The sequence below is a fragment of the Drosophila subobscura genome, chromosome A, assembly GCF_008121235.1.
Source record: "Drosophila subobscura isolate 14011-0131.10 chromosome A, UCBerk_Dsub_1.0, whole genome shotgun sequence".
NCBI classification, from domain to species: domain Eukaryota; kingdom Metazoa; phylum Arthropoda; class Insecta; order Diptera; family Drosophilidae; genus Drosophila; species Drosophila subobscura.
The window spans coordinates 23,015,304-23,042,280 of NC_048530.1; the positions used below are offsets into that span (position 1 = coordinate 23,015,304).

The 26,977-nt window shown below is 44.2% G+C and overlaps 2 protein-coding genes across 4 annotated transcripts in view; one reads left to right on the forward strand and one right to left on the reverse strand.

Annotated features, from left to right (window-relative positions):
- LOC117903188 overlaps window positions 1–26,977 on the reverse strand; it is a 54,558-nt gene that overhangs the window by 18,640 nt on the left and 8,941 nt on the right. The window lies entirely within an intron of this gene.
- Window positions 21,108–22,579, forward strand: LOC117903202 (pupal cuticle protein 20). The gene is made up of 3 exons (XM_034815092.1): window positions 21,108–21,948; window positions 22,100–22,327; window positions 22,392–22,579. The coding sequence occupies exons 1-3, from the start codon at window positions 21,668–21,670 to the stop codon at window positions 22,492–22,494; spliced, it is 612 nt and encodes a 203-aa protein (XP_034670983.1). The 5' UTR covers window positions 21,108–21,667; the 3' UTR covers window positions 22,495–22,579.

Genomic DNA, 26,977 nt, shown 5'->3' on the forward strand with positions numbered 1-26,977 from the left:
GGAAGGAGGATATGTATCAGATCATGGGATCAGATTGGATAATTAGCTTTGCTAATTGGCAACAAATGCAGGACGCCTTTGACCTTTGCCATCGCCTGGTAGTAGTCCTCATTCTCCTCCCCCTCTAGCTGATTGATTGATTGCTTAATCGATTCGCTGCCCTGTCGCCCGCTGCTCCACTTCCACTTCGCCTTGCCCATCCGTTTTGCTTGCTATTTTCACTGCTCGTCGGCTGCTCAATTGATTGATTAGTAGGCGGTTCGGGTCCAACCGGTAAAGGCTAAGGGGTAGGGGTTAAGGGTCACTTTCAATTACCAATTACCAACAAGGCTGACACACACAGCACTCGCCACCCCTCATGACCCTTCTGTGCATCAGTGTGGATGCCCTTTTTGGCCTTTAACGCGCAATTGATTTGTTTGGGTAATGTGTGGAACGATTACAGGTAAATGTTAACCTGCAGCATGCTTTGTGGAAATGGTTAAACACTGTATGCCACGCCACAGTTCCCTGTGCCAATCTCTAACTACTCCTCCCTCCTTTCCGCTACTCTACCTCACTCCCTAGTTTGGGAAACTCTTTAAAAGCTCTTAGGGCGGCGGTATTTTTTCGGCATATGCTCTGGAAAGTATGCACAATTTTTGTAATTTTCCTGACTGCTCATGCCCCTGCCCCTGCCACAGCCCTCAGCAACAAACGACGGAAACATTAAAAATGGCTGACGCGTCCTCGTCAATGGCACATTTTGGAGTAGGGTGGAAGCAAGCTGCTGCTGGGGAGAACGAGTAAGCGGGGGGTAGCAAAACGGTAAAAAGCAAAGTTTCAAGTGCTCCCCAGATCTCCCCTCTTTTTAGAGGAGTGATGGGAGGAGAGAGAGAGGAATAGGGAAAGGTGGAGGAAAGGTTGAGGGAGGTCCTGAAGGGTGTCATCGCCAAGGCATGCAGCCCATCGTCATGACCCCCCAACGAGCATGCGGAGATGTGGTGCATGAGGCAGGTGGCAGGTGGCAGGAGGCATCAGCGGACATCAGTGGACAGTAGCCAATGGCGGAATGAAGCGGATGTTGAAGCGGGCAGTGGCTGTAGCAGATCCTGACAGACTCTTCCCTTGAGTTTCCTTCCCCTTTAAGGGTTGGTATATCAATTTTAATTAAATATTTTGTTGGTATTACTGTTTCCGTGGTTTTTTTAAGGACTGACAGTCGCAGAAGTAGTCGCAGGAGCAGAGAGAGAGAGACAGAGAGAGGAGGTTTCATGGGTGCGGGTTGCATACGCCACTCGAAATGCTGTGCCACCTGACAGACACCAGACAGTGGCTAAAGGGAGGTACAGGGTCTATAAATTTCAATGTCGCAACACTCAAACCACTCGTCGATTGCTGTGATGTCTGCGATGCGTGCCAAACAGACAACATTTGACTTTGCCCAAGAGTCAAGGGTGGCTGGGCAGGCTCGGGACCGCGACCACGACCACGACCACGACTAGGAGAATGAGGCATGCGGCATGAGGCAGGGGCAGCCACCACCAGTAGGTAGTGACAGGGACAGTAGCAGAAACATCGACAACGCTGATGTGCCGCCACATAAATTGTTTGGCCAAAATATAATGAAAGTCACACAAAAAACCAACAGCAGGCAACGCAAATACCCTGACGTACAATCCGTGCAATCCCAACAAATAGAGAGAAACCCCACAGGAAAACGCAAGTTCCGACAGTCTGCTTTCATTCTTGTTTTCTCGACAGCTTTCTGCACATATCGACGGGTAGATACAGATTCAGATAGAGGTACCATTCCAGCAGAAGGGTATGGAAAGAAGAGAATGGGGAATATGCAAAGGCACGGTAGAACAGGAAGAAATAGAAGAAAATATGGCAACCGAAGAGCAACGGTAAAGTAAATAAATTCATTTGCGGCACCCCCCGCAGTTGCCTTTGCCCGTCGCATCGCTGACCCAAGGCCGGTTGAATTTTAAATGCTACACATGTTGCCACCACTCGTGGCACCCACTCTGCATGGAACTCTGTGGTAAGCGAAGCCAACTTCCTTTTCCTGTTCGTGTTCCGTGTGTATCCTTTCTGTACTGGTACGAGTACGAGTACGGGTATTTTCTGTTCTGTGTCCCTTCCACCTTCCAACGGCACGTTCACCCTTCTGTTGCCACCTCAGTTGAGCGAACACTGAAAATTGTTCTGCTTATGGGAGCGGAAGTTGCGCGGGTGACTGAACGGTGAGGTTGGAGGACTCAAACAGACTCCTCCCCACACCTTTGTAGTTTTGTGAACTTTGCAGAAATGCAGTGACCGGAAAGTTGTAATATCCAATCGCCACTTTATTTGCGAACATTTCGGCCTCCGCCTCCCTACAGTTTTTTCTTTGCTGTTGATTGGTGTTGGTAGTGAGGTGGGTTGGTTGTTGTACATTTAAATGGCGTTTTCGTGGCAAGCTCCAAATGAATGGCCAACAAAGCAAAGTGGCAATAATTGAGACCCCAATGGCCATTTCATATCGGAAATTGCAGCCCCACCCAGAGCCCCTGCCACGATTGCCCGCTAGGGTACTAGGTCCAGGGTCTTGGGGTCTGGCTCTTTGCTGATGCGGATTTTAGTCTCGATTCAACCTCAAAATGCAATCAGACTTTTGTCTCTATCCACAAATCGGTTTGCCGTAGGTCATCAATCATTGGCATTACCACTCTCGATTTGCTTGAAAATTCCTCCAATCGGCAATATAACCTTTTTTGAAATTCCATGAACTCTACGCCTTTTCTCAAAAAAAATGTAGAGCTTTCTCCCTTTAGAATTGCGAATTTTGTGATGCAAATGATTTCTTTCCTTCGGTTCAGCCTTCAATATATTTTTGAGGAGTTTTCGGAGGAAATTGTTGCTATATCTATGATTTCTTTGAACGATTACTTCAAATCTCACACGAATACGTCTGACTGGCACACGAGTCCGTTCGCTTATGGGAAATCATTAGCCCATTTCCTACCATTTTCTTACTTCTTTGTAGAGTAACTTGGAGCGTGGACTCATTGAGACGAATTTTTGTATACAATTCGCATCAATCGGAATCGTCAGGTTGGGCATGACATACTCGTACCAATGGAGTAGAATGACCAGCATATTCCAATGGAATGATTTGCAAAGCCCTTCGCATTCGACTGGCAACTCTTCTATTTGGAATGACATGAGAATGCTCCGAGTGGCAAACCCTGTCCCATGCCATGGCATAAATGTCCAAATCCATAAATCCAATATCTGATGGCAGTTCCAGCTCCACTTGCAGGAACCCCAACTATGCCAACCCCAAGCCAACGCAACCACCGAGCGAATCAAAGAAATCAAGCAAGGAACCAAGGAACTACCCAAGAAATGCCCACGTTCCACGTTCCACACCCATCACCCTCTCCTTTCTCTCTCTCTCTCTTCCTTGATGGCATTCCTAAGCATATGGGTCCAATTACGCAGCATATCCTGTATATCCTGCATTTCCCATCCCATTGCCCCCCAGTGTGGCACCGCCACTGGGGCTGGCGGCTCATCAACAAACACTTCACGCCTGACATTTTACAAGACGCTGGTGTTGTGCTGCTGCTTCTGCTGCTGTGTCGTGCCCCAAGGGGGGGAAAAGAGGGAAAGAAATCCAAAAGCGAAAAAATGGCAATAATATTTTTATGGGCATAAATAATACAACAGTCAGATCCCCCCCGGCGTGCTACAACTCTCTCACGCTTCTGCTTTTTTGTGGGCGGGTGAATGCTGTCTTTCACATCATTTTTACGAGGGAGGTTACTTTTCCCAGCCACATGCCACCGCCACTGGGCTTCTTGGGCTAACCGCTCACATGAAATGTTGGCAAAGTCGATTAAGCCTTGTCCGTTGTGTGGCACCAACAGAAAGGAGCAGAAAGGACAGAGAAAAGACCAGCTCGGCTAGCCAAGGACACACTCAGGGAGTCTCTGCCACTCACTACCAAAGAACAGTTTATGTCCTGTATATGATTCAGTTACGGCTATGGGAGACAACTCAACGTCTCACCCTGACTCCAACACTCCCACAATACCACAGCCCATTCTTATCGTCCTCATTACACTATCCGACACGATTTTTTCTCAAGGAACCAAGCCAACTTTTTCTGAAAGAAATGGGGCTTAAAAATGGTCTGATGTTTTATTTATACCCGGAACTTGAAGAGTAAATAGTGAATGTATGTAACGCACGGAAGAAAACAATTTTAAGAGAGGCTCAACGGAAGAATCTATTGTGTACAGGATCAAAGAAACTTGAGCAAACTTAGCTTCATCCCCATTTCGTTGTGGAAAGCACTCGCTATCCCAAAAGGTTACACATGAAAATGTAATATTTATCACAATATTTAAGGAATTTAACTTATTTAATCCCCCATTGCGACGATTTTCCTTTGGGGCTGAGGCAAAAAAAGGCCAGGGGCTAACCATCAAAACGCAACGCATAATGCTAAGCAAATACAATAATATTCCAGAAGATAATCATCCCTTATGTCCCTCAGAGCTACCTTCTGCATATTCATGCAACGATTCCATCCACCAATTCATCAACGAATCCATCCGCTCATCCACTTGCCGCAAGAGAAACAAATAATTGCTTGGGAGCACTGTCGATGATGTTCGTTGGGCAAATATGAGTGGGAAAATGTGAGATGTTTGCAGACCCGCTGATGTACCGCAGACAGGTGTCTCGCTCTTATGAGAGCCTCAGCTGCAGTGCAAAACCGCCTGAAAACGGGCGATAAAGTCCACTCCCGACAGGATACAGTAGGCACAGAAGCCACTTGAATGGGATTTCCCCTTGGCAGCAGGGGCATTGCACGAGGCCAGAGCCCATACAATGTCTTGAAAATGTTTTCATTTTGCTATCGTGACGATAACAGTAACAGTAATTTGTCTGCCTTCTGCTGCTCATTAAAAACAAATCAGCTTAAGCAGCAGCCACAACGCAGCGATGATAATTGCCAGAATAACATCCACTACACAGAGAGGAATCCCTCTTTAAATAGGGGGGGCAATGGACCAAACCAGATACAGTTATGCAAGTCTGATTAGAAATATATGTATGTACATACATCACTCTGTGATGTACACTTTGTGCTCTGCTTATGGGAACTGTTGCATTATCGTACATTACATTGTACATGTTACATTATCATACACACACACGCAGGTTAGAGATGTAACGCTTATCAGACGTACGGTAGACAGGGTAGTCAGCGGAACGGGCGGGAGGGGGAGGGTGAAACAACTTAGTTTGGGATCTCGACCAATGTCAATTTAAAAAGCAAACATCAGATTGAAGCTCCGCTCAATCTAGGAATTGAGGAATCCAGCAATCCCCTAATATTTCATCAACCCTGCACATAAACCATATCATCATTATCATCATCATCATCGTCAGGATTTCACCAACGTCCAGACACTAATTAGTAATCCTTGACACGAGTTTCTTTGTCATTAAATATGCCATATGCGGCGCACAGCCATCCACCGCACTCTCCGAACTCTCCGCACTCACCCATCCACGTCCTCTCAGCTGGCAGTGTCCTTGTTTGTAATTTGTCCACAGGTATTACTTGCTATGAAATGGAATAATTTTGCTGTCTGCTGTCGTATTAGGTCTATCGCAGAGTGCAAATGGTTAGCGAAAGCCACATAATCCCCACTCTGTTTATATCTCAATAGTCTAGAGCCTCAACAAGATGAGTCATAATATCAATATCTAAGGACGACTATGCTTTAAATCTGTGGTACACTCTTGCATGAACAGTCATCGTCATGCGTGCATGAGAGATGGGAGACGTGACTGTACTCGCTTAGATCAATAACGGACAGAAGCTGAACTTAGAGTCTAGAGCTAAAGCTCTGGCTTCCCACAATCGCAGCTGGGGCTCTCGGCTTTTACATACATACATATGTAGCCATTTCCATAATCTCACAATTTGTAATTCATAGTACATATATATGAAAATTTGGTGCGAATTTGCAGCGATTTTTTGCTGTCTCTTTCTCTATCTCTATGCCTCTGAGAGGCACCCTCGAAAGCACCCAGGGCAACCCAGACATGCAGGACACACTCATGTGAGGGGCCCATATATTTTCTTTTTTTCATTTATGTATGAGTATGAGTGTGCTACACACTCTGTGAGCTACAAGGGCCACACAGTGGCGCAAAAAGTAGCTATGTTTTTTAATATGTAGTAAAAAATATAATTATAAATACCAGTAAAATAATATAAAAGACCAGGAAAGCGCTTGCTAATAGATTCTAATGATTATCTAACGAATGTTGATGGCAATTCGAGAATCACTGAACTTCGAAGTGGATTCGTATTAGATACTGTTTCTGAAAAAAAAAAAAAAAACCCCGAACAAACGAACACCACAGTGCAGTTAATCAGATATTAAATATTGGCCTCTAGATTACATCATGCAAATTATAAGTTTTGCACCACTATAAAATAAGTCTGCCTCGAAATCACTAGGCGGAGTGAGAGCAGTCTTTCGTTTCAGTTCGATGCTTGAGCTCCACCTTTGCCATTTGCCTCTGGCTGCGGCTTCTGCTTATTGAAATACCATCGACGTCCATATGGAAGGTGGATATGGCATGTGGCAAGTGGGACGTGGGATTTTGTCGCCGTTGCAACGGAAATGTAACCGCTAAAATACAAAACGGCAGACGCAATTTGTTGCGCACATGTGGAGACACTACGCATTTTCTGTACGTGTATGTATGTATGTACAAATGTATGTACATATGTATGTACATATGTATGTATGTCTTAGGGCAGCGCCAGACGCCGATGACGATGACGCATTATGCGGCACATGTGGAACCTCTCTCTGGGGTACGGTGTCTGTCTATCAGATACCGCTCCCCTTTTTATGTAAATATTTTATGAAACATAACACGGGGACGGTAGAAAACTAGATTTTTAACACGTTAAATGTGCGAAACCAAACAGAGAGCACCCACTTGGGATAGATACATATACATACATATGTACATATGTATGTATGTACATATGTACATATATTCCTGTATGTGTACATATGTATGTACATATGTACATATGCACAGATATTAGCAAAATTCGCCATTTAAACACACGCTGCTGGAGCCTGTTGCCGCCGGCCGGCCGGTCAATCGCTGAGCCAACCGCAGCTGAGCCATCTCTTGGCGCGTACGTGACAAATCAACTAAAATGACAAAGCGCTAAAGATATGAATGATTCCAGGTGTAGAGTAATAGAAGCGAGGATTGCGATAAGAGTGAGGTAACCGCGACACGGACAACCTTTATGATTGGCCGAAAAATTCGGCTAAGCGCACTTTACATAACAACTACAACGAATACAGCGGGAATGAATGTATACTCATGGAGGGCACGAAGGCAGAACCTGCACTACAACGACAGACAGGACCATAAATCCTCGAAGCAGGCATAAATAAGCAATTTACGCAAACTGTTGCCGGCTGTCGTTAGGCATTATCGTGGAATGCAGGACTCACCTCTCACTCTTTACTTGTTCTCTGCCCATGTGGGGGTTGGCGTTTTAATTATGAAAGGTATTGTGGTGACATCCTGTCCATGGAATTGGAGCAACTACATTTACATTCCCGTTATACAAAGAGACTACAATGTTACATGTTACAATCTTTTGGGGGTATGGAAATGGGAGGCATACTATTCGTTGCAGGATTCTTAAGTCAAAAATAAATAATAAGAAATATCATTCCAGACATTCCACCACCACATAGACAAGGATGTTCATATCCTTCTCCTCTGAATAGTTTGCTTCTATTTTCAATGAAAGACACTCCTTATGTGTGTGTTAGACAGCCTTTAGTATAAACGAGAAGGGACGTGTGAGACGCTTCTTCGCGTCACAACTTTTATACCCGGCACTCAGTACTACATCTGCACCTTAGCGGTTATTTGTCAAATTTTACATTTTTTCTTCATCTGTCATCTACATCAACAACACTGCTCACGCCAACACGCTCCTTTAGCTCGCCACCCTCCCCTAGAAACACACTTTGCAGAGTCAGGGCAGAGTCGTGGCAGAGGCAGCGGCAGAGACGTGTCAGGGGCAGAGGCCATAAACTGCGCGAAGCAGAGTGTGCTGCTATAAGCTGCGGGACGGGGTGGGTTTGGCCACTGAAAATTAATTTCTTCATTGTGGCTATAATAATGATCCAATCGAATCCCAATTTGGTGAGTGCAGGGTATAAAAGTTGTGACGCGTAAGAAGCGTCTCACATGTCCCTTCTCGTTTCTGCTGTTCACTCGCCTCAACGTTTGGCACATGACAGGAAAATCAGAACGACAACAACAGCAGCAGCCGCAGCTGAAGAGCCAAAAGCCAAAACAAAAGAAGTTTCCAGCTGAAGGCGACTCACGTACCCATAAGGAGATGGTTGCATAAGAGCGACCTTCGATCTCAAACCTCTTCCCATGCCTTTTTGCTTTCCTTCCCACCGCAGTTTACCTTTGCCGAAAAAGTTTTTTAATTTTCGCGTGAAAATTTGTAAACATCAGCAAACCAACGACAACTTACAAAAGGAAGTGAAAGGTGGCAGGTGGCAAGTGGCAGGTTAGCGTACCGTTCTCTCTTTTTTGGCCGAAAAAACAACATAAAGGGATGAATATTTAATAGAGCTGGCCCCAGACTTTTCCATTCAGTGTTTTATACCCGGTACTCAAAGAGTAAATAGGGTATATTGTATTTGTGCGAATAACGGTTGTATGTAACGCACAGAAGGAAACGTTTCCGACCCCATAAAGTATATATATTCTTGATCAGCATCAATAGCCGAGTCTATGTCTGTCTGTCTGTCTGTACGTCTGTCCATCTGTCCATCTTGTTTGTCGGCCACCAAATTTTGGCTCCAGACTGCTGTATGCTCACACTGAAACCAGTGTATTTCAAAAATGAGCCACGTCTCCTTCCGCCTCCTCAAAAGAGCGAAAACCTCCCAAATCTACAATTTTCAAGATAGCAGAAAACTAAAAACGCAATTCCATAGGGAATGACCATATCTATCAGATCACTAAATTGGGATCCGATTGGATCATTATTATAGCCACAATGAAGAAATTAATTTTCAGTGGCCAAACCCACCCCGTCCCGCAGCTTATAGCAGCACACTCTGCTTCGCGCAGTTTATAGCCACTGCCCCTGACACGTCTCTGCCGCTGCCTCTGCCACGACTCTGCCCTGACTCTGCAAAGTGTGTCTCCAGGGGAGGGTGGCGAGCTAAAGGAGCGTGTTGGTGTGAGCAGTGTTGTTGATGTAGATGGAAGATGAAGAAAAAATGTAAAAATTTGACAAATAACTGCTTAAGTGCAGATGTAGTACTGAGTGCCGGGTATAAAAGTTGTGACGCGTAAGAAGCGTCTCACACGTCCCTTCTCGTTCCTCCTCGATTGTTCCATTTTCATTTACCAAATGACAAATTGCTCTGGGCAACACGAGCACGCAGAACAGGAGTAGCAGGAGCTTGATGGGGTGGGGTAGGTTTGCCACAAAAGGTGTTAGACTTAACACTTGTTGTTGTTATTGTACTTTCTTGTTGTACTTCTTGTACTTTCATTCCCATATGAATAAAGTTCTGAGGGAGAGGGTAAGACAGAGCTACAGCGAGCGACCTTTCAACGCGATTTCCTAGCGATTACACTAGAGAAACATTAAGATTTCCCCTTTTGAAACCCGGTACTCGAAAAGTAAATAAGGTATTTTGTATTTGTGGGCAAAAATGGGATGTATATATATACATATGTGACGCACAGAAGAAAACGTTTGCGACCCTATGTAAAAGAATAAATATTCTTGAACAGCATCAATGGCCGAGTCTATATCTGTCTGTCTGTCCGTCTCCAAAGTTTGTGTGAAGACTCATGTGATATCACACTGAATCAAGGTGTATTTAAAAATTCAGCCACGCCTCCTTCCGCTAGCTCAAAGGCCGAAAATCTGATATATCCACAATTTTGCCCATAAAATAAAAATAAAAAAATACAAAATACAAGTACAAAAAATTTTCAGAGGCTACCCACACCCCATCTAGCAGCTTTGTTTATATTCTGCACATTCTCTCATTCCACAGTCTGCTTCATGCAGTGTGCATCTCTTGGGGAGGGTTGCTAGCTAAAAGGGCGTGTTTGCGGGAAAAGTGATGTAGACGTAGATGACAGATGTAGAAAACATTTAAAATGTTAAATGTATTCTGACTGAGTATCGGTTATAAGAGTTTTGACGCGTACGAAGCGTCTCACAAATTTTCTTACTCGTTCTGTTTCGTGGAGCAGTAGTGTAGTGGCAGAAATTTAATTAAAATTTAATGAAAAAGGAAATGTTTAATGTTTCTAAAATGAGTGTACTCGAATTATCTGCTCCAGAAAATGCTGATGATCATCTGTCACGATAATTCAAAGCAAACACTTCCGAAAGAAAACTCTGGCTTAAAATTTTTGAGTTTTCAATGTAAATGCCAACGAGATCTCAGTCTACTGCACTCTACAGTGTCGACTGTGATGTCCATTACCATGACGAATAGAAAATCTGGAATCAGAACTCAATGATAACCATGTTTCGGGTTGCCAAAAACGAAGCCATGGGCGCAATCGAAGTGACTAATCAATCGATTCACTCTTATTTCTTTGCACCTGTTTGGAGCCCCTGTCACGTGCATTTTAAAATTCAATAAACGATTCCGGCCGCACACACCAAACTCCCCACCCACGCTTTGTCCTTTTTTCCTTTTTTCTTTTCCCCTGCGACCTTTTCTTTTGTCATCCTGTTTATAAAACATAAATACTCCTCTGCAAGCGTGAACTGGTCAATTTTCATTTGGTTTATCGTAGCGAAGAGCTTTCCCATTCCCAACATCCAGACAATCTAATTGAGGATCCAAACTGAATTTAATGAATGAAATGAATAGCAGATACATATCCAGTTTCGAGGTTATATACAATATACCCTATTTACTCTTTGAGTACTGGATATTAGAACCACTGACGAAACATATAGCTTGATGAGAGGTGTCGAACGAAAGCAAGGAAGGGCAAGTGGGCTCTCTGTCTCTCTTTTTATCTGTGAGCCAATAAGCTGGTTACTCAAGTATTTTGTCCCCTGTCTCCAGTCTCCTGGCGAACGCTGCACGGGCAAAATGCATTTGTCAACACTGGCAGCAAGGGCCATGGACCCAAGACATCTTCCTCCTCTGAACTGAGATTTGCAACAGCTGCCATCGACAAGTGGAACGATGAAACGAGAAAGGAGGAGCCAACACCCAAGGTTTGCTCTGGGGGTGCTGAGAGTTTTGCATTTTTAGCTGCTTTCAGCCCGCAGGCAAAGGGCGAGGACAACGACAACGACAACAACGACGAAGACTTACAGGACAGGACGAAAACCATTAATCATTAGCGCGAAAATACTAGTGCCTGTCTATGACGCAGCCTACAGCCACGATTCTCTCAGTCTGAGGGTGTGGGTCAGGCGTGAGTCAGCCCATCATCATCCACGGACTGGCTGAACTGACAGAAAGTACTTCCTCTCTCACAGAACTCTAAATCGATACATTCGAAAATTTCTTTTGTCTCAGGTGTCTCTTGCCAAGGTTATGGGTATTTTCCATAATTCCACGAATTCAACAATATACAAAATTCACATTACACAAATAAAGTATGCACATATTCACATATGTATGTATGTAAGTAAATCCAATTTACATCAAAATGTCTGTTTTGGACAGTGTAGAAGAGTGTAGCGTACCAAGCGTTTCACAGAGTCCCACGTGCGGGCCATCGCTAAGCGGCTTGTGTCACTTCTTCCTCTGATGCTTTCTTTTTTCTGGCCCTTTTCTTTGAAGGCAATACCCGCGCCCAATCCCACTCCCACCCCTTAACCCAACGCACCATTCCGACATAACAAAAATGGGGTACATTTATTTGTGAGGCCTACAATTTTTGTTATCTTGTCTTCGACAGACGTCTGCCAGGTTCTGGAAAATTGCGGAAAATCACTTCATAAAGCACCGACTACATACACCGCAGGGAGGGGGCTGCAGGTAGGAAGGGTTGCTGTGGCTGCCCTCTTTTCAGATAATTTATTATTCATGTCCCTATATGCAGAAATTCTCGAGTGAACCCACTATTTCACGTCCCCACTGCCACTGCCACTGCCACTGCCCACTGTCGACCATTTTTCAGTGGATTTTTTTGTGATTGTGAGGCAGGCGCTTATATAATTTGACAGTGGCTGGCATACGTAATGCGACAGTAGCCGCCTTCCCTTTTTCGGGGCAATTGTTGAACGAACATTAAATAAGCCTCAAATTGATGGCACTGCCATTTGTTACTATTACGAGGATGCCTGACCAAAAGCTAAGAAAAAGGACAGCAGCATGCTCTTTGATTACATTTACTCTCCCCCTTTATATTTCTCCTCGATTCGGTTCGGTATTCCTTTTTATTATGGAAACTCTATTTTCGGTATTAGACTGTCGTCCCTATCCGACAGTCCCTATCCATGATCTTGCCCCTGGCACGCCTAGTCCAGTAAATATATATCCCACCCGGCAACGCCTCCAACAGCCGAAAAAGTTTTCCCTGGCAATTCGTTTCGCTTCGTTCCATTTTACTATATATTTTTTGTGTTGCTAAAATCATTTGCATATTTTGTTGGTTGTTTGGCAACTCTTTTAATTAAGTTTGACTGTCAGGTAGGAGAGACCTCAGGCTCTTTAAAAGGCTTAGAAGTTGACACAGACCGCTGCCACTGCCTGTTTCAAAAATAAAATATTGTGTTCCAAGAGGCAGAGACGAACAGATAGTGTGAGGAAGTCCTTGGTCCAAAAAGTAAACAACAAATACAAATTTCAAACTAAATTAAAAGGACTTACTGTGGAAATATTCATACAAACAAAAAGCAACTATTTTAGAGAGCATACATACATATGTACATACATATGTACATAAGTCTTAAAGGTACAAAAAGAGAATTACTTTTTTATGAAAAATAATTGTTTTATTTGATTGTTTGGTTTGATTTAATATTTGATTGCCGCAGTGAATTCTTATTTAACAATGAAGTTGTTTATATGTATGTATGTACATACATATGTACTTTATATTTTATAAAAATAGTAAAATCAACTGTTTCTGTAGAGCTATAGAAGGACGGTCATAGTAAGAGAAATAAGTTTCAAAGATCAATCCCAATGAGATCAAACGTGTCCTCCGATTGATCTAAACCATTATTCCCCTCTTTCTCAAAAGGGAATCGCAATTTCATAGCAGGCATGAGGCCCGTTCCAGCACGCTCTCCCAGCAAAGGTGTGGTTTCAGCAGAGCTGCCAGAACGAATGAATGGATACAATGGGTCAACTATAAATTAAACGCGCTCCAATTTGATGCAACAAAAACAATGAAGGGTGCCGAGTGAAGAGACGGCTAATATGCAGAGACAATTTAATTAAATGCGCAAATACAGCAAACCCAAAGCCGGACAGTGGTTGCCGTAATAAGAGAGTGAAATATCGAGAGAGCAAATGGCGAGCCCAAGCAAGTCAGAGCAGGCTTGCGACGGGGTGGAGGGACTCGTCGTTGAGGCGGTTGGGGCTGGGAGCTCAAGAGAGCTTTCCCCAAAACGATGAGTCATGAAGGTCATGACGACAGAAGCGCGCTTCCAGCGGAACAAGTCGCTGCCAAAACGCACCGCTTTGATTAGTCGTCGTAAAAAAAAAAAAACAAGCGTTTTCGTTTTGTTGTTGCTACTGTGAGAGGTTGACGATGCGACTCCCAGACAGTTTGGCGCTCTCTCGAAGAGAGAGAGAGAGAGAGAGCGTAGTTCTCTTGCTGGCACACACCGTTGGTTGGCGAGAAGAGACCAGGGGCAGATGAAAAATCAATTTCGCAATGTTACGACAATTTCGACTTGCGCACATGTTTTGTTTGTGTTTTCGTGTATTTTGTATTTCGTGTTTTGTCTCTTATTGTTATTAATCTTTCCTATATTAATTGCGCCCTAAGGCACAAGCTCTAACGCAGAGTTTTATTAGTGGTTAAATTAAGCATTTTTGACGCTCTCCTGCACGAATTTGTTTTTGTTAAAGCTGTTAATTTGAATAACACTCACTCACCTCTCTCTCCCATGCATCTATCTCACTCTTTTTCACTGTGCTGATATGTTTGTTGTGTGTGGTTACGGTGCACACTGAGAGAAGCCACCCGCCTTGCCTTCTTCGTTGCGTTATTATTGTTGTTCGTGCGCTGCCTCACTCACTCAATAACAACAACAAAAATGTATAGAAAAAATGAAGCCACTTTATGGATTTGAACTGTTTCTTCGAGTCCAGATATTTTCGCGCGCTCTGGACTCTTGCCTTCGTTCTGCTTGTGACACACTGTTCACAGTTACACTTGTTTCCCGTTACTGTTAATGCTGTTTGGTTGCGTTTCAGGTGTCGTCGACGACAGGCAAGACAGCGGCGCCCGCGTTACGAAGCGCTGGTTGCAAGGGCTGATGCTGAACTGTTCGCGAAACTGTGACGAGCCGCTGCCACGTCGGCTCTGGCTCTGAGGAAGCAAGCTCTCGCGCCGTCTGTTGGCAGCGGCTGCCGCAGCAACCCCCAACGCAGGACAAAAGCTTGGCACGTGCCGTGGCACCCAAAACAGTGAAGAGCAGGGGGTGATGGCGAAAGTAGAAGAGCAGAGGGGAAATCACAACCACAGAGGCAACGCTGCAACCCTGCGCCGGTCTCTGTCGGGTCTGCCGGCCTGCTGTCAGCGCCTGCGCAAAAATAGTGACAATAACGGATCAAACAGTGAGGTTTGGAAGTATGTGGACTGATTGCGACATACATATATTAAAAAATTATGTATTAGGAGCTTAAAATATATAATTATTTTCCATAAGTAGAAAATAATATTTACTACATTTTTCCTCCAGTTAAATTTTCATTCTATTTTTGCTGTCCGTTCGGCAAATAACTCCTAATGAGTTCAACATTTTCAGTAAAATATTTTTTTTTCTAATATTCCCCCAAGATAAACTGAAGTACCTGGTCAATGCGGACTCATCGTCGTGCGACCATCCAATTTCGCTATCGTAAGCTCTTTTAATTCGGGCGGTGCGGTAACCAACCCAGCGTTCTGTGGGCAGAGAAAAAAAGGAAAGGAGAGAGTGACAGAGAGAGAGATAGAGAAAGAGAGCAAGTGAAAGCTTTCGCGAAGGCGAGAGAGAGAGAGGATGGCATACCTTAGTGCGCCTCGGCTCTGGCACTTGTGTTATATTAGCAATTAACTAACTGAAAATGGGGTTGATTCCTGAATGGCCAGCACTGGCGGGTCGCTACTGTGGCAATGTGATGGGTGGGGGTCGGAGGGGGCACTGTTGGATGCTGCTCCGAAATCGCATGAAATCTTGTTACGTTAAACAGTACCGGCCGGTGAAAAGCGGAATGCAGGGTGATGCGGCGTGCGGTGTATGCCGTTTGTTTGGTTCATGATTCGAATGCTTCTAGTCAACGCAAATTTGCCAAAAGCAAACGGCAAATGCAATCGGGCTACCGCTAAATGACTGCCTGGGGAGGGGTGTACAAGGAGAGAGGTGGTGGTAAATTCAGTTTAACTGCCACAAGAGCAAATGTCTATTCCATCTCCACCCAACGCCCATTGCTGGCCATAAATTAACACGAAACTGTAAACATTTCCAGTGGAAATAACGGAAAAATCTTCTACTACCACAAAAGCCTCTATGTATGTACAATATGCATATGCCTACGCATATGTACATCATTCTATAGAAATGATCCATAAGCCGCAATTTTGAAGATAAAGGAAAACTAAAGACGTCATTCCGTAGGGAAGGGCTATATCTATCAGATCATCGAAATAGGATCAAATTGGATCATTATTATAGCCAGAATGAAGAAATTAATTTGCAGTGGCTAAACCCACCCCGTCCAGCTGCTTTTTTTTGTTTTTTGCACATTCTCTCATTCTACATTCCTCAGCTTCGTGTAGTGTGAGGCTCTAGGGGAAGGGGGCGAGCTAAAAGAGCGTGTTGAAGTGAGAAGTTATGTAGATGTAGATGACAAATGCAGAAAAAATTTAAAATGTAACATTTGAAAAAAACCGCTAAGGTACAGATGTACTACTGAGTACCGGGTACAAAAGTTGTGACGCGTAAGAAGCGTCTTACACGTCCTTCCTAGCTCTACCTAGATCATGTTTCTCTTTTCCCCTCTCCTGAAAGACTGACATGCGTACGTTTCAATTATTTGGCGGCTTCTCACGCGAGATGCTCCAGTTCTACGGTTGTACTAATAAATCATTTGATTTGTACACTTGCCCCAAGGCATTCGCATTGGCATTGGCAAGCGGAAAGGATGTGAGGATGAGTGGTAAAGGCGTGGCAACACCAGGGGACCAGTTGTTGGACCTTTGGCGGGGTTGGACGTGATGTGCGTGCCTTCCGGTACTAAATCAAGGCAACCGCTTTCAAATTGTCTTATATACTATGTACCTTTCACAGGTCCAGGCCCACATTGAGGTCCAGCTGCTACCGAACTTCACCTTCCACCTGTGCCTTCCCTTTGTTATCTTCCCCCCAACTCACTTCTGCCTGCAGGAAGTAACTGTAGTTAATATTTATAGCGATTTAATCTTCTCACTTGATCGCTGCTCAGTTAAGTTTGATGGAGACACCACATCAACCCCAACCCCATCCCAGGGGTCAGGCCAAAAGGAGAATCCTCCTGTATCCACAGCCACGAGTATCAGTCTCTATCCTTCTCTCTCCCTCTAACTAAAAGGCGCACCCTTTTTACCAGGTGTCCAGCTCGGAGTTTGTTTTGCGTGTCCACTTAATTTCCTCCTGGAATTGCTTAATCAAACATGGCACTGGGATTAACTCATTCTCTCCAACCAAACATTTAAAACATATCCCAGCATGTCATCTCTATTGAGACCAACCCCATCGGTGAGTCTGGACAAATCGCTGGAGTTTCATATGGACAAGCGCCAAAGTTGGTTTAATGAGTAGTTTAGCTCATGTTCCCGCCGCCAATTGAAGGTCCATAATGTGGGTTCCATCAGAGGCGTTTCCATGAGGGGGTTGAGATGAGGCTGCTAAGGGTGGGGGTAGAGGCAGTGGCTGGGGCATGTGCATTAGCAGCAAATTGTTATTGTTGCCAGGCTGAAAGCGACAAGAGTAAAGTTCAAGTTACTTGGAAGTGGAAGTGGGACTCCAATGGGCAGTGGGGAGCGAGTTGAGGGTGGGAGAACACTGGTGGGCCAGGAAATATACATAAGTAGGAGCGCACAGCCACATGATTGTGAACTCAACTGAGGTCATTGGAGTTTTTGTCCCTTGCAGGATACAATACAGGAAAAACGATCCTATTGAATTAATAGACTGCGTTGAATAGAAAAAATAAAATTTCTTCTTCTTTTATCTATTTACAGAAACGTCTCATATGGTACTGACGATATCCCAACAAGTATGCCCTCAGCTCGGTGGCTCATATCAATATCAATCGAAATATAACATATATTCTCGTTTAATTTGTTAGATTCAATTAAATAAAGAAGCACGGAAGTCACGCAACGATCTTAGTTTAGTATCTAATTTGTTATGGTTTCGTGGTGGAATGGGGTATGTAGGAATGATGCGCAAGGATCACTTGGGAGGATCACTTACTCCCGTGATTTGTGTCTTGTCTTCTTTTTGATTTGCAAAACATATTCGTGACAGCACCGATGACCTACATTCATTCATAGACATGTGTCTACTCCGACGATGAATTTCTTTCTCAGCTGTTCTCACATTGAGTGAATAGGTAAAAGTATATGCCTTTTTGATTTACATCTTTGCGTTAACAGATTTACATATGCTCGTATTGTAGTGTCAAAGAATCTCCCTAATTAGTCCCCTGTCGCAAGTCCTGACTGATGATGATGACTTTTGGGCTGAGAGGATGAAGACGATGATTCGTTCGGCTGAGCATCTAGCAGTAGCAGTAGCAAATCGAGGCGAAATGGGGGCCATCGAGCTCAAGTTAAAATTAATGACAGCAACAATTGGATACGCCCCCTCTTAAAGGCTGAAGGGCATTTTCCTGCTGTTTCTGTTTTGTTGTCGCTGTCTTTGCTTTATTTTCAATTAAACAAATAGCTGAGTTTGACATTTTTACGTTTTCCTTTTTGCGAGTGTAAAAAAGTTCAAAGAGAAAATCATAAACGGAATAACGGCAGGTCGATGGGCAGAGAACGAGCCCGATATGAGCTCTGACAGCAACAGCGCACAATATCAGGACAGCACAATAGAGGACATCCCCCTTGGCCCACCCTTGGTAATCCTCCCCCTTCACTACAAATCTGCCCACCCAACACACCCCCCCGCTTGGAAGACGATGTCGATGACTATTTGAAGTTCTTATCGGGCCACAGTCATCGAAGGCAGCTGCGGGGAGTACGGAAATGGAACAGGCTCCTGCTCCTGGCCTACGCAAATGTTTGCGTTTCTGTATTTCCTTCAGTCTTTGCCTTAATCGCATCATCTCTTTTAAGGCGATTACTTAAATTGCAATGACAAAATTTGAAAAACTGAAAACGTTTCAGTTTCGTTCATGATTCAAATAGCCACAGACAAGTGCGCCCAATGTGCCCCAAAAAAGAGGAGTGACTTTTCTGCCTCTAAATTTTCTCTCTGCAAACAACAAACCATCGATCAAGACAGATTTTCCCCGAAACAATGTCCTTTGGAGCAGATATTTTCCGCTATGTACATGTTCCGTTCACATCGAAGATATTTTAAAGATGTATCAACCATTGGGGGCACTAGCCAACTTCTACTGCTGCTCATAGCAGCAATGAAGGCGCATGAAGGCCAATATACCCTCGAACCTTACCAGAACTGAACAAGTGCAACAGTGAGTAAAAGCAGTACCAGTACGCGAGTACTGTAAGCCATCAGGCCTGTCAGTGTCAGATGCATTGCACGAGTAAATTACAAGTTCATTTGCTGCTGGCATTACATCCGCTTAAGCGCTTAAGCCGGGGACTCGCAACACGAAAGCTTTGCGCCGCTGCCGCATAAATTATGCAAGCAACAGAAGAACACAACAGAACATAACAGAAACAGGAGGATGACAGGTAGATCTATTCGCACTCGTATTTATCCGTAGATGATGCACGAAGTGAAGTGGGGTACAGGTACAGTCACCACTAATGAAACATAATGAGATGGCATTAGTGACTGTCGTAGCTAACTATTCATTATGCAGTTTCTGGCTTCAGCGAAGCGTTCAATTTTGGGGGGCAGTTGCAGTTGAAGACTATCTATCCGGTGGGGTACGTCTATCGTCTATGGTATATGGATATGACCACAGAGAAGCGAAACCACTAATGATCGATCTTAGCCCGAAACATCATTAGCTTTGAGATCGCAGCTTCACTTTTCACGCTTTTATTTGATATGTTCATCATTTATTATTATTAATAACTGAAACTTTGGTCAGCTTTTGCTGCCTGCTGCTTTTGCTATTTATTATTAATTATTATTTAGCAGCTCCAACGGGCAAAACAAAATTCACTGCGATTATCATAATAATTGCGGATGTACATACATACCAAGCGAAAGAATTGAGTAGAAAACGAGTATAGTTCAATTCGTACCATGGAAAATCCGCAGAATTCATAAGAAGCCATTGAGAACCAGTTTCCAAGTCTGTTTTTAGGTTCAACTGCAGCCCCTCCGTAGGCGAGGTAGGAGGGAGAGGTGCTTCACGATGATGCTGCAAAAGTATTTTTAAGCTTTAATTCCCCCCCTAAATGGGAATGATTGGTGTATTCTTTTCGATTGTCATGGGAAAGTGGAACCCATAACAAAAGTAAAAGTTTTCAACCGTTACGAGTATTTACGAATACATTCTGCTAACGCTGAGCCACAGGGGGAATTACGTACATCCATTTTTTTACATCAGAATATTTATAGTTGACGAGTCCACAGCGGAGTCTCTTGGACTGTGTGCTACTGTCTCTCTGGGATTATCATCTCACTCACAACTGATCTTAATCATCAACTGATCTCCATCATCATCATCATCTGTTCATCAACTCAGCTGAGCTCAGCCCAGCCGATCACTATCGCAGTTTATTTTCCAGCTCTGAAGTTGTTTTGTTAGCATTTGACAAGCGGCAACTTTTTTTGTAATGGCCCTCGAGTGTGTGAGGGCATTTTTGGGTAGCTCCAGCCCCACGAACCGGAACTCCGCAAATGAGTTTTTGCTGCTCTTCGTGTTTTGGGATTTCAGCTAATAATAGCAGACAGATGCGTCCACTCGATTTTGTAACAAAGGGTAATGGGGGGAAACCTTTTCCTATCCTTTTTAAAAAGTAAAATAATCATATTTTACCATGCTCAAAGAGAGAGATACATATGTACATATGTACATAGGAAATGGACATTGAGCTAAAAAAGAAGATCTTTAGAGTTACATTTTTAACGAGTTCTCGGAGACTACGCCACTGACTGGCGGAGTGCCCCATGTCAGAATGGATGCCATCGCACTATGGTCCCACCGACCACTTTTGTTGGCCAAAATTATCAACGCGAACGAAACAAGATTTTTTGATTTCGTTTTTTCGTTTTTTTATATTAGTTTAAAATAGCAAGAGGAAGGTTTCTTGAAGAAATGGGAGTGGCAACTCCAGCAAAAAACACCGACATTTTTAATTTTAAGTTATGATCAATTAATACCAATTTGAAGAGTTGTGGTCAAATGTGGAGTTTCTAACTTAATACATTTGGGCAAGAATTTATTATTCTTCGACACACAATAGGTTGCAAGGTGGGACTAGTCTCTTAAATAATCATTTTCAAAAACTAGTTTTCAATACTAATTGGCTGATATTGAAGGACTCACTTTAACATACAATACAGTTCATAAAAAGCCTACTGATTAAAATACATTAACCCTTTTTCTAATGCAGAGTGACAAAAACCGCGTTTTTGTTTTTTTTACTTCTAAAATTTCTTCTTCTAATTTTTTTAGCCGCACCATTTTGAGCAAGTGCCAAGTGGCATGTATCGTACAGCGGGCTGCACTCCACCCCAGCCGCACCGCAACCGCACATCGACCCAGCGTTACGACTCAAGGGGTGGTTCAAGTCCTCCCGAAACCCTCCTAGCCACGAGACCCAAGAACAAGACGGAGACGACACCCTGAGGAGTGGGCAGTGTGGAAGGGAGAAAGAGAGAGGTGCAGCGAAGCGAGAAACTACTCCAAAAATTGTTCGTTGGTGCAACGGTAGTCGCGTCTGACTTTTCGCTAATTAAGAGGCCAAAAAACAAACACAACCCGGCAAAAAGCGTCTAAGAAGTTGAAAAAAACAAAATTAAAATTGAGAACGGACTGCTCCAGTGGCTGTCCCTGTGCGTCTGTATGTGAATGTGTGTTGGCCGGGCCAAAATCGTGGTCGAGACTATAAAGCCAAATGATTCGACAGAGCCAGCAACAGTCGCCGTTCAAGCGTTCCCCGCGCTCCATCTGCCAATCGACTCCATTACTTTTGGTGATCTTTTTTTCTTGTGCTTTTTTTTGGTGTGTGTGATTCGAGCGCTTGCAGTATGTGGCGCTTTTTGCTGACGGTTGCCAGCCTCCTCCTGACCGTCCCTGCTGCCACCCTAGCCGGACGCCTCAGCCAGGGGTATTTGCCCAGTCCCCAGCCCCAGGCCTCGCAGCTCCACTACCACGGCGTAAGTGGACAGGGACACGCACGCCCTGCAGCCGGACATGGTGCCGGTGTCGGTGGTTCGCTCGCCTCGGGCTATCAGCGCCAGCAGCAGCCACAGATTCCCATCGTGAGGAGCGACTACCAGAGCGATGCCAATGGCAACTACAATTTTGGGTGAGTACCCCTCAGAAAAAGCACCACAAAATAAGAATCCATGCGAACCAAAGATCCAAGGACGTACATATGCACAACAGCAACCGCTTTTGCGGTCACGCCAAGATCTTATTCTAATAAAAACCCACTGTCTCCATGCATCTTCCAACAGCTTCGAAACGGGAAATGGCATCCACCGCGATGAGACCGGAGAGTTCCGCGGCGGATGGCCCCATGGCTCGCTGGGAGTGCGCGGCTCCTATTCCTACACGGGTGACGATGGCAAACAATATACGGTGAACTACAAGGCTGACAAGAACGGATTCCATGCCGAGGGCGCCCATCTGCCAACATCTCCATCAGTGCCCGCAGCTCACGCTCCCGTCGGTGGCCCAGCAGGGTGAGTTGTCTCGCGTTGCTACCAGCAACCGTAAGCCTTTCAAACTCTTTTTTCTAATCTACAGACGGGCATCCGGAGCCTCCTACAGGGGATCGGCCTCGTCGCATGTCCAGGCACCGAACACAAGATATCTGCCGCCCGGCTATCGTCAGCGAAGACACTACTAAGGGCACTGGGATCCTGCCTTTGCCAACACATGATCCTTGATCAGAGATCCGATCCGAACCGATCCTTTTTTTCCCTGTATATTCCATATAAATTGAAAATAAATTCCCCCCATTCCATAATACAGTCTAGAACGCAGTCATTTAAAATAGAATTTCATCAACTAATTCGATGAGGACTGAAGAACACGATCATCCCTCAAGGAACCAAACCAAATTTTTCTGAAAGATGAGGGGCTTACAAATGGTGTGATGAGACGTTTTTATACCCGGTAACCGAAGAGTAAATGGGGTATTTTTGGGGAAAAGTGAATGTATGTAAAGCAGAGAAGGAAACGTTTTCGACCCAACAAAATATATGTATATATTCTTGATCAGCATCAACAGCCGAGTCGATATAGCCATGTCTGTCTGTCCGTCTCTCCGTCCTTATGAGCACCTGGATATCAGAGACTATAAAAGCAAGAGGCACCAAATTTTACATCCAGCTGCCTGGGATATGACAATGTTACAAGTGTATTTCAAAATTTCGCCTTAAATAACATCTTTAAAACATTAAAACAATTGAATACCCGAAATCTATCTGAAAAAGTTGCTTTGGGTTCTTCAGGGCTCTTCTTTTTGCACAGCAAAAACAGAAACAGAAAGCGAAACGGTCTTGATATCTAACTTGGGGAAACAATTTATTTTCCACGCCCCAGAATCCTGCCAAGACAACACATGGGGGCCGCCTCTTTGCTGTTCTTTGCTGTCCTTTTTTTCGTTTTTGACTTTTGCCGAAATAAGAGAATTGGCCTATACAAACACAGACAGATCCGAGACTGAGACAGAGCGCCCAACAGCTGATTAATATACAGTTAAGGAGTTACGAGTCTGCAAAGTCTGGAATCAAAACAAGCTCAATCCTTGCCTCCTTACCGCTCATCGGCCATCTCCAACTTGAACTTTTCGCCCATTCAGGCGACAATGGCATTTATCATAAGTAAAGTCAACTGCCGTCTATCCCTTGTCTTATCCCCTCAGTTTTTATGACAGTCACTCCGCTCCGACACTCTCCTCCAGAGCATATTAGTAACTTCGAGGTTTACGGCAGAAAGCCAACAGAATAAAAACGAGAAGGGACGTGTGAGACGCTTCTTACGCGTCACAACTTTTATACCCGGCACTCAGTACTACATCTGCAACTTAGCGGTTATTTGTCAAATTTTACATTTTTTCTTCATCTGTCATCTACATCAACAACACTACTCACGCCAACACGCTCCTTTAGCTCGCCACCCTCCCCTATAGACACACACTGCAGAGTCGCGGCAGAGTCAGCGGCAGAGGCAGCGGCAGCGGCAGAGGCAGCGGCAGAGGCAGTGACGTGTCAGGGGCCAGGCCATAAACAGCGCGAAGCAGAGTGTGAATGCTGCGGGACGGGGTGGGTTTGGCTACTGCAAATTAATTTCTTCATTGTGGCTATAATAATGCTCCAATCGTATCCCAATTTGGTGATCTGATAGATATGGTCATTCCCTACGAAATGGCGTTTTTAGTTTTCTGCTATCTTCAAAATTGTAGATTTGGGAGGTTTTCGCCCTTATGCGGAGGCGGAAGGGGGCGTGGCTCATTTTTGAAATACACTTGTAACAGTGTGAGCATACAGAAGTCTGGATGCAAAATTTGGTGGCTCTAGCTCTTATAGTCTCTGAGTACTAGGCGCTCATCAGGACGGACAGACGGACAGACGGACAGACGGACAGACGGACAGACGGACAGACGGACAGACAGACAGACAGACAGAGACTCGGCTATTGATGCTGATCAAGAATATATATACTTTATGGGGTCGGAAACGTTTCCTTCTGTGCGTTACATACAACCGTTATGTGCACAAATACAATATACCCTATTTACTCTTCGAGTACCGGGTATAAAAAAAGCGAGGAGGGACGTGTGAGACGCTTCATACGCGTCAAAAATTTGCTCCTTTTGAAGCGAAATATGGAAATATGTACATATGTACACTTGTAACAGTGTGAGCTTTTATAGTCTCTGATATCCAGGAGAGACAGACAGACAAACAGACATGCAACATAGACTAGACTATTCATGCTGATCAAAAATATACAAATGTTTGTACTTTGTTGGGTCGGAAACCTTTCCTTCTGTGCGTTACATATGTACGTCCACTTTCGAGCAAAATACAATATACACTATTTACTCTTCGAGTACCGAGTATAAAGAGAAAGACCTTGAACTTCCGGACCATCTCTGCACCATTCAATGCCCTTGCGGATCACGTATTATATGTACATACATAGGCACAAGGTAAAAAAATGGATCCACCTGTTTGTAGGAAGTTATTTAAGAGAAACTTCTAATATGCATTGTGTGTCTTTGTACTAAAGGCATATTTAATTACAATTAAGTTCGCTTTATTTAATTTCTCTACGTGAACAAGCTACGTATGTACATTTCTGCACCATAAGTTACGAATGGTGTTTGCGGTAAACCACACAAATATAAATGTGAACTGTTAAGCCTTTTCAAAAGCAAAAGTCTCATCTCTTTCGCATCTCTATCCTTTCTTCTATTGCCTCTAAACTTTCCTCTGCTGTTTTTTTCGGGCTATTTTTCGCTGATTTTCCCGCATTCTTCTTTCTTTAGCTATTCTTGTTTCGCCGTCTCTCATTCTCTCCCCTTCTACTTGCTTGTCCTGCGTCTGGTGCGTTAAGCATTCGCATTCCGTTTTAGCAATAATTAAAATTACACAGAATCGCTTGGGGCTAACGACGGGGATTGTGGTGCATGGAATGGGGCAGGATGTTCTCATAAATTAAAGGCGCTTATGAGTTTTATAAATTATTTTCCATGTTGCGGCCTCTCTGGGGAAGATGAACAATTGCTTGAAGGAAGGTTCTCTGCCATACTGCGCCTCAAAGTTACAGCGTTTATTGAATTTCATTAACGTGTGAACTGTGGGCGCTCCGCTCCGCCCAAGTCTACGTCTCTGTTTCCAGGGATCCAGTGAATTCATTTGCATGCATGTCTGTGCATGTTTAACTACATGTCGAGTGAACGCTCTCCCCTGTTCCCAGCCTCGCTCTTGTCTTCCCCTCTCTACGCCTTCGAGATACTCACTTAATTTTATGCCAAAACAATGACACGCCATAAATTTAAACGGATTTGGCATTGCGCCGCAGGCGAACGGCAACCCTTAGCTAGGGATGAAGCCGGGGGCGGTGTAGGTCAGAGCGCTACGAGATTTCTAGAGTTGGTGGGGGATTCGAAGAGACACTGACACTCTCGGCCACAAGCTCATGCCTATGTATGTACATACATATGTGCATCGAACTCTTCATCCAGTTTGTACATACTTTATGATCTGTGAGACTTTCTACCATTATCCAGAAGGCCTAAAGACACGCTGTTGTCTGTATGTATCATTAATATACAGTCATGTGAAAAATAATAGGTACAGTTGGCCTTACTTCAGCAAATGCCCTGTAAATGATATATTTTCAGGATTTTTTAGGTGATCTTCACTTTTTGTAGTTGGTTAATGTTTGCACTCCACAAAGTCAAATTAAACGAACCAAGTAATACGGTAAGCACACACATTTGTTATACCCGGTACTCGAAGAGTAAATAGGGTATGTTGAATTTGTGCGAATAACGGTTGTATGTAACGCACAGAAGGAAACGTTTCCGACCCCATAAAGTATATATATTCTTGATCAGCATCAATAGCCGAGTCTATGTCTGTCTGTCTGTCTGTCCGTCTGTCCTTCTGTCCGTCCGTCTTGTTGAGCGCCTGGATCTCAGAGACAATAAAAGCTAGAGCCACCAAATGTTGCATCCATACTTCTATATGCTCACACTGTTACAAGTGTATTTCAAAAATGAGCCCCGCCCCCGGAAAAGGGCGGAAACCTCCCAAATCTACAAGCTTTAAGATAAAAGAAAACTAAAAAGAAAAAGAAGAAAACGCCAGAAGATGATTTCAGTATTGCATGATGCCATTTGTTATGCCCTAGATGATCGTCATTTTCCGTATCAAGAATATCGTGGGATCGTCAATGTTTATATGGAGTCTGTGTACGCATACCGGGCATACCGGGCATACCGATGAAGCTTCCGGTATGGCACTAAGCTCGAACTTAAAGCTTCCTGAATTCATGTGCGTTGCGTGTGCCAGTATGTCCCTGGAGCCGAAGAGGGTGGTCTGGCGCCACCTGCCACCTGCCACTTGTCTCAGTCAATTTCAATGTTAATTCACCTATGCGGCACAGGATGGATGAACGTGTGTGTGCATGTGAGAAAGAAAGATACACAAAACCGCTAAGAGCGAGTGTGTTGATATTGATATGGCAGTTACACGCACAAGACGCCACCACGCACTCTCTCAGTCGGCCCCCTCTTACTCCCTTTTCTACATGTTCAACATTTCTTGCGGGCTCTGGGCTCTGGCTTCTGGTGAGTCATCGTCACTGGCAATGCG